General features: G+C 36.3%; 1 protein-coding gene across 1 annotated transcript in view; it reads right to left on the bottom strand.

Moving 5' to 3' along the window:
- Window positions 1–1293: 1293 nt before the first annotated feature.
- Window positions 1294–8829, bottom strand: part of PROX1 (prospero homeobox 1) — a 49815-nt gene continuing 42279 nt past the window's right edge. Inside the window, exon 6 of the mRNA XM_059841063.1 lies at window positions 1294–7090. Coding sequence (XP_059697046.1) covers window positions 6905–7090 — 186 coding nt within the window. The 3' untranslated portion in view covers window positions 1294–6904. The remainder of the gene's footprint in view (window positions 7091–8829) is intronic.

The raw sequence follows: 8829 nt of genomic DNA on the forward strand, positions 1-8829 counted from the left end.
ACCCACACAGCTCAGATCCTTTGGTCCATTAACTGGGTACCTGAGGATGATCTCCCTCTCCCTCATCTAGTTAAGTCTTGATGACTAAGAAAAAAATTATTTTAGCATGTTGGTTTGGTAATGTGGATAGATGTAACTAGGAGAAGCAATGTGTTTGCAGTAAAACCAGAGAAGATCTCACATTTAAATGATTATTAGTTATGCAGATGTAACTTCATGACCTTCCACAGACCTCCTCTACACCTCGTGTTGATGTGGCCCAACAAATGCAACAACCCCTGTTGTATAAAAATACATGGAGTTTTAACTGCTGTTGCAGATATGAAGTATTTTTTTGGTTGTTACAATGAAGCTGAAGCTGGATTCGGGCTCCAGCTCAGCTCTGGTGTCCTGAGGTTGAATCAGGGAAGATACTGAAAATAAATTACCTCAGATCAAAATATATTTTTACATGCTTCTCCTTCAAAAATCAGAAGAGTCTTGCAGGATTTTGCAATCTAAATAAGCTACAGTCTTACTGCCATCTGCACCAATTCTAAGCCAAAAAGAGAAGTTTCATATCTGAAACACAAACAGTCACGTAAATCAAAGGTACACTCAACCCCAGAACTGTAAGATACATATGAAACAGCAGACACAGCAAAGAGCAACAGAAAAAGCATGAACAAATACATTTTGAGGAATTGTGCAGGAACTGAGTAGTTTTATATAATGCTGGTGAATACTCAGCTTGAAACAGAAGAGATCCAGGAGTGATGGGCTGTAACAAAGAGAACAGAGGATGATGTCTGGTCAGTACCATTAACAAGGCCAGACTGGTAAGAGCAACAGATGTGAATGAAGTGTGAACCACCACAGCTCAGCACCCACCATCCCTGCATTCACCCAGCTCGAGGAACCCCCTGTTGCAGGACACCAGCATGGCAGGTACACCAGGAAATGATTAAACAGTATAAACAAAATAGAGCTCACATTGGCTCCATTTAATTTAAAGGGCTGTCTATGCCTCAGACATAACAGGTCTCTTGCAGGGAGTTATTCCTTGGCAGATAGACTGTTGCAAAATAACATTCATTATCTTAACCGGAGCTGCGCTGGAGGTAGGACACCGAGGCCATAAATCATTATATCCATTTTGCAAGAGGGCTGGTGGTTTCATTAATAAATAATTTGAACTAAGGGGAGAAGAAAACCTTCAGAGGACTCCAGCCTGGCCACAGCCAAGAGGTTCAGGAGTTCACCTCTTGACGTGGGGCAACATAAACTTTTGGAAATAAATGTAAACAATGGCAATGAGCTTGTAATTTATATTTTATTTTGCACAAGCTTGCATATATACTGCACATACATTCAGTTTAGAGAAGATGGAAGGCACACAAGGCAATTGAACTACTGTATCCTTTAAGTGGTACAAAGCAAAAAGGTAAAAGTCTGGAGAGTATACAAAAGCTTTAAACACACAAAATAAAATCCACCCCCCCCCCAAACATTTTTCCTGTGTTTATCTTAAATTTAGTAGCTGCCAAGCTAGAATTGTAACTTTTTTTTCAATCAATTGTCTACTGCACCTTTTTTTTCCAAACGGACAGGGGAGTCTTATTGTTTTATCTTGTCATCAATTAATATTACAGTACATCCTTGGTAATACAAAATTGTACACCTTCATCAAATAAATTAGGATAAATTAAACCAATAAATTATGCAAAGTCTTCAGAACAATAGACGACAACAAAAAAATCCACAGTTGAAATTGCCTCTAGCTAAAAAATAAAATAAAAAAAATCAAAAATTGACTTTATCAGTTCAGTTATTGTACTATCTTCAAATTAAAGGGTCTTTATTACAAAAAAAAAGAGCTTAATAATGCTATTTACAACATATTGCTAAATAATATAAAGGCAGTGTTTTGTCACTTTTGTAACTATATACATATGAGTAATGGCTGGGACAATATCAGTTTAAACCTTAACCTTTGACTCTTCTGGGCAGCATTAAAACCAACCTAAAGAGGCTTTTTTCCCCCTCCTTCTTTAGATTCTGACTCTTACACGTTATATGGTAATGAGATGGTTATTGTGTTTGTCTGCTATCTCACTCGAGTGGAACAATTAATGCAGAAGGTATGGATTTTAGAGAAAAATGTAAGCTCACTGTTTCTTCTAGATTTGTTTCTACATATCCCAGTATTTGTGCATTTGGAAGGTGGCTGCTTTGGGAGAGAGGTGACTGTGGCTCAGATGAAAAGACTGAATAAAGTCATAGTGCCACCACCTTTCATACACTAAAAAGGATATTCCTAAGAAGATACAAAGGTTAAATACCAGTTTTCATCCCAGCTCTAAATATGAGCATTTTTAGCTTCAGTTTATAGATGGTTTACAACCAACAGTTCTACAGAAAACAAAATTGCATTTCCTTCAACAGAACATTTAAGTGCAATACAGTAACTGCTTACTCATATAAACCAGTTACATTCCTTAAGGGGAGCTTTTTGAAAACAATGCGTATTGGAATTTTCAAACACAGAGTTGGTACCAGAAGGAAACATTTGCACTATTAACACCAATGATTGCTATATAATACACATGGCAAATATAGTTTTTGCTTTCACTTCTCATGTACAGTGCTCATTTTGGGGGTTTTGTAAACCACTTTCCATTTTTAATATATATATATATATATATCTTTCTGTATATATATATATGTATAATCTTTCAATGCTGCTGGTGAAAATCCTATCTTTAAAGCCACAAAATCTTCACCTTTATTTCTTAATTAATATTAACCTGTGGAAAAAAAACATTTTTCTATTAACTGACTTCATATACATAGAAAAAAATTCTGCAATTTTACAGAAACTGTATTACCCATTCCCTTGACATCTGATGAAAGAGACTTAACTTTTAAAAGTAGAGAGCTGGATTTTCAAGAATGCTTTCAACTATCTACACAGTTACTGTAGTGTTTCTTATAAATTCAACAGATGTTTTCAGAATGTAGTTATTAAAATCTTAAGTCTTTATGCAAGAAGAGCCGTAAGGTTGAATATTTACATTGCTTTATAAAAGTTCCCCTCGATTTTCAATGTTCACCCACATACCTGGTACAGTAACAAAGATTCTGCAAACTTAAAACATTTTAATCAAATAATACTCAGAGGCACAAAGCAAACCTCAGGAATACGTGGGTGAACACTTCCTTAAATAATCACTACATTCTAACATCTTCCACGTGTTTACCATTAAATGTGAAACGTTCCCATTAAACAACCAGAGATACAGTAAGAATTAAATGTTTTGTAGTTTCAAATAGAACATTCTTTTCACAAAACATAACAAATGTCTAAAATAGGTTCTTAATCTAGATAGGAAAAAGGTAAGCTTTTCACTTCATACGCCTCTTGTGTGTGTGTGTGTGTGTGTGTTTTTGTGTAAGTATACATACATATGCCCACACATGTTGTCCTGTGTGTGTGACCACATACGTATCTGTATATGCACATACGTCACGTATGAAATATTGCTTCTATACTACTTTTCATCAGGCTAAGAAAACACAAGATTTGCACCACAGTTACAAAAAATTGGCTTCTACAAGAATTTTCAAAACTCGAATGCTGCTCAAACAATTGAGAAAAAATAATTTGCGTTATCAAACTGTTCTAAAAATTCTCTTCTTCAAAAACGTATTCTCCTGCTTTGTTTTTTTTATTTTTTTAATTTTTAAAAAGACACAAAATATGCATAGCTATCAACATTATGTCAAACAGCCGGGAAAAAAAAAAGTCAGTGTTTATTGCAGCTGTAGTAATTGAAAAATAAAGTTTAAAAGATGAAAATTGTAAGCCACAGAAGGCACAAGAACAATTGTACTTGTGGGGGAAAAACTGGTATTTTGAAGGATTTTTTTTATCCTTCCGCTGGTGCATTTAAGGTCTAGGCACAGACTATAACCTCAAGTTTATATGCAGAAATAAATCTGAATTAGCAGTAAATGAATGGCAAGATGGGGTTTCTACATGGATTTTGAAATTCTTTTCCTATGTAAACCTTTCATTACAATAAAAGTAGCCTCCTGCCTTTTAGCCATTTTTAGTGAAGTAATATTAAGATAATTTAAAAGAAACTGGATTGGATTCTACTTAGAATTTAGTACAAGCTATGCCATGTATTTGTAATTTTAGGTGAATTGGGAGGCACAAAGGCAATATGGCTATAAAATGCAAAAAAATCACATAACTGAAATGATGAAATTATCATTTATTCCTTTTTCAGACCAAGGAGGTTTTTATTTTGCTTTTAAGGTGAAATGTCTATTCCTAATTCCTATGCCTCATTTACTATTGAGATTATACTACCCATAAATAAATAAATAAATGCAACAACATCAAGTGTTGAGTACACAATTTCACTTATTTAGATTATGTGAATCCCATTGCAGCCAAATAATATTAATATTAATATCAATAATAATAATAATATAGAATAATAATAATAATAATAATATAAAGCAACAGTAAAATCACAGGTTGAGATGGTAGCTAGTAGTATGTCCACATAGTATGAATAAAGTATGGCTTTGCTTTCTTATGTCCAAGGTGACAATGCAAAGTAATATTCTGCATCTGATGGTATGTCGATGATGAACTTAGTGTATTAAAACTTGAGCATTTTATGCCACTTCTTCCCATAAATCAAAAAAAGTGCATGAAGACAATTTTCATCCTTTCTTACTCAGAATTCATTGGAGTTACATCTTTATGAAGTGTAATGTTTACCAAATCATGCACACACACAGAAAAACAAAAAGGAAAAATGAAATAAAAACAAAATAAATGAAATAAAATGTAAGAAAATAAAAGAAAGAAAAAAAAATCCTGTCTACTGTAAGGATACGTACAGTATTAGGTACTCTCAGGGAGTCTAAGATCAAGATTTGTTTTGCTTTTAATGCATAGTGAAAATGTTGGCACTTCATCCCATGCTATTGTCTGCATTGCCTATACTCCACAGATACTGCCAGGGCTTGAAAAGAATGACAGGGAATCGGAGGATTGTGCTGTTTAATTTGAAGTCAGCAGGTTTTTAAGGCTTTCTGCTAACAATAATTGCTTTCATACATTTCTGTCTATCAGCAGTATTTGTAAATGAAGTGAAATTGCAATGATCAGGTCAGCTCTTTAGTCACATGGGTAAACTTTCACTCTCCAAAGTCAAAATGTAATTTTAAAATAAAGAAGATACCAATATCCTCAATGGCATAAATATAATTCAGGACTAATTAGGAACTTCCTCTAGATTTAGATTGAATTATGTAGGGGAAAATACTATTGATGATAACAATAAATTCTTACTGCATCCGTACAAAAGACGACAAAGAAAATGACAAATACAGTGTGCCACAGCATATCCAACCTTCCCCCAAACTTCTGGAGATGATTTCTTTCTGAAAACATGAGAAAAGAAGAGCCACTGAAGAAAGCATGAGAACTAGCAGCTAGCTTTCTTTCTTTCTTTCTTTCTTTCTTTCTTTTCTGTCTTTCTTTCTTTCTTTCTTTCTGTCATATCGTGGTGTAGCATTCAGGCAAACCCAGATCCATCAGGGACTTTACACTGTAGCTCGGGTTTTGGTCACCACTAGCTCCAGCAGACAAGTGTAGCCACATTGCTCAAATAGATTTTTTTCTTTCTTTATTTTTTTTTTGAAGCAGCACTTACTGTAATTTTAAAAATCAAATTTGGCTATCTGAACCCTGCATAGCCAGGAGGACACTGCGATTTTTGTATAATGCTCAATTAGATTTTTATGAAAATGAAATTTTTATTCTTCTGATTAGGAAAACACTAATTATATTTTATAGCTACAAAAAAGCCTTTTTTTTTTCCTTTGCCTCAGCACTGTGAGGTGAAGACTCTTCCACTGTATCTTAGATCATTCAAAAAGTGCTTTTCAGGGCAGATGTCAAATATGGACAGGAAAGTTTGTATGCTGGAAAGGGAATCTTGGGGGGCAGAATGGACTAAGAAAATAACAAATTTAGGGACTAAATGCCACTTAAAGTAAGACTGAGACATGGCAATATACGATGCTGAAGGTTTCATTTTTACTCTATGGAGAGTGAAATGCTTCCGCTTTAGTAAGCTGACCATAGTCCAAAATTAGTGTGGTTAATACAACATTGTGCATGAATTACTGGCCTAACCCTGCAAGAACAGTATTTGATTTGTGCAAACATCCCTTGCTGCAATTTAGAGAAACAAGAACCTGGCATGTTGGTTACTGGTGCAGGGTATCTGTCATTTCTGTAAAGAACACATGAAGCATAGGGTTTGCTTTTTTGGGTGTCACTTCTTGGAGTGAGTACCTAAAACAGATGTATTTTTCTGAAGTATGAAACAAAATCTAGTTATTGATTAAAAAGTATATAAATACAAATAAAAAAGCTCAAAGCTTATGAAATGGCTCCACAGAGTTCAGACCTTTAGCAGTATAAACATAATATAAACTTCATAGTCTGTAGTATTGTGCCATGACATTAGTCTCACCAAGACAAAATGCCACTTTGCAGCAAGCAATAAATCTGACAAAGCATTTTTAAACATAATGCCCTAACTTGCTAAGACAGGCTTTTACACGCTTCCAAACTCTTCTCCCTGAAAATTAACCCCGTTGATTCTTCAAATGTTAAGGGTCTTGGGCAAAAGTAAACCAAAGGCTGAAGTAAAATAACCATCCCCTTGGAACTGAACGAAAACTTATATCCAGGAGGGATCAGTCTAATTTCATATACATATATATATGTATGCCATACACATATATATGAAATTAAAATAGAGACACACATGACTTGGGCATCAGAAGGGGACTGCTACTTTCGTACATTCATAAATAGCTGCTGAACTCTCTACTCATGAAGAAGCTCTTGTAGGCAGTTTGGGGATTTGAAAATCTCAGGGACCTCACTGTCCAGCTTACAGATGACCTTGTATATGGCCTTCTTCCAGGAAGGATCAACATCTTTGCCTGCGATAATGGCATTGAAAAACTCCCGTAACGTGATCTGAGCCACTTCCAGGAATCTCTCTGGAACCTGCTGATACAAGGAGACAATGGCATTAATACAGTTTTCAATTTCAAGTCTCTGGTTCTTCAAAGGAAACTGAGCTAAGTTCTTTCTTTCAGAAAGGGGCTTACATAGCACCTGCATTTTCTAAATGTGGCAGCCCTCTATTCTCTTATGCAAAGCTGTTATATATAGTACTATAGCAATAACTTTTATAACATGTGTTAGAGATCTTTGTAAAGTCTACTGACAGAATGTAGGTAACAAAATGTTACTGTCTGAGTTGGGAGAGTAGGGGATTTATAGGATATAATTAGCAGGAGGGGAAAGAAGCACAATTGTCTTTAAGGAAAAATCTCTGCTTGATATTTTACCCGTGCATTTATGGCCATGTTCCCCTCTCCATGTGAGAACTAATATGAAAGTTATGCATGCACAGGAAGCCCTTTGTACCTTTGTGCCTGACTTTGGTCACAACCAGTGCTGAAAGCAGTCAAAGAAATGGGGTATCTCTGAATGTTGTTTGCAGCTTAAAACCAATCAAGCAGGAAAGCCTTCAGCTAGTGGCTCGCTTCTGTGGCTGCTATGCACAAGAACCCCATAAAACTGCTTTCTCAGGAGACACTATGGTTTTTCCTTCTTTTTCAGGGGCAAACAAATATCACCCTAACCTCTTTAACGGGTGCATTGTGCTCCAAGTGGCTTCTGAGCTGGGATGCTTTAAACTCATTTGTTTCTAAATGTCACTGTCGCTTCATGGGTGAGTCAAATACCCAGCTAGAAGGAACCTGCCACTCTCAGAAGCCCCTGAACAATGGGTGAATGTTAAAAAACCACAGTTGTGGTTGTGACCTCCACACTTTAGTAATTCATTCTAAGTAGTTGTCCCAAGCACCAGCACCACCTTCTCACCCTTTGCCTTAAATGATTCAAAAGAAATCGCTCTAATGAACTGCAGGGCAGTTGCAAGGTTGAGGTAATCTCCATGAAGGTATTATTTTCCACTTTTATCACGGAAATATGGCTTCACAGCTCTAGAACTGCTAATACATGGCCGGCCAGTAGCCAGCATGCTTATAATAGCAAGTATTCCCTCACTGCTATTCTTTGTCCCCTCCGGCAAGAGGAGTTCTCTGACCTGCACTAGGAGCCACTTGAGCCATTCCCATGGCAAACACACACTTGGGCAGCTCTCAGTGATTTACTGAATTCATGTCACACTGCCAGATCAAGGCCAGCCCCTTATTCTCTACTTCAGGCTTTTCTTCCTGTCCCTTTAGAAGCCACTTCCAAAGTACTTGTCTGGAAATGTGTGTGATCAATCTGATATAACAGAGCTCTGGAGCCTTCGCTCACCTGTCATTGTTTGGGAAACACCAGCAGTTTGATAGCCACGTTCTGCCATCAAATAAGCATGAGATCAGCTCCCCCTGACACCAGCTGACAAACTCTGCTTCCAGAAGCCCCAGAGAAGTCCTCTGTCTACCTCTGAGAGTGCAATCCAGCCCCCACACGTTTTTGGGGTTTTTTGCTCCCAAAAGCATCTGTGGAAATTTTCATTCAACAGGGTGCACAGAAAGACACATCTTTACAGATGGTCTAGTCCAGTAATAATTAAGAGAGAAGAAATTATTATGTTTCACTTACTCCAGCTCAAAGAAATTACTTAAAACTCCCAATAACCACTCAGGCATTTGGTAATATTTCTACAGAAAATACCATGCTTTTCTCATTCTTCCATTGCTATAAAAAATTGACATGCTTTT

The sequence above is a fragment of the Haemorhous mexicanus genome, chromosome 3, assembly GCF_027477595.1.
Source record: "Haemorhous mexicanus isolate bHaeMex1 chromosome 3, bHaeMex1.pri, whole genome shotgun sequence".
In the NCBI taxonomy this organism is placed as follows: Eukaryota; Metazoa; Chordata; class Aves; order Passeriformes; family Fringillidae; genus Haemorhous; species Haemorhous mexicanus.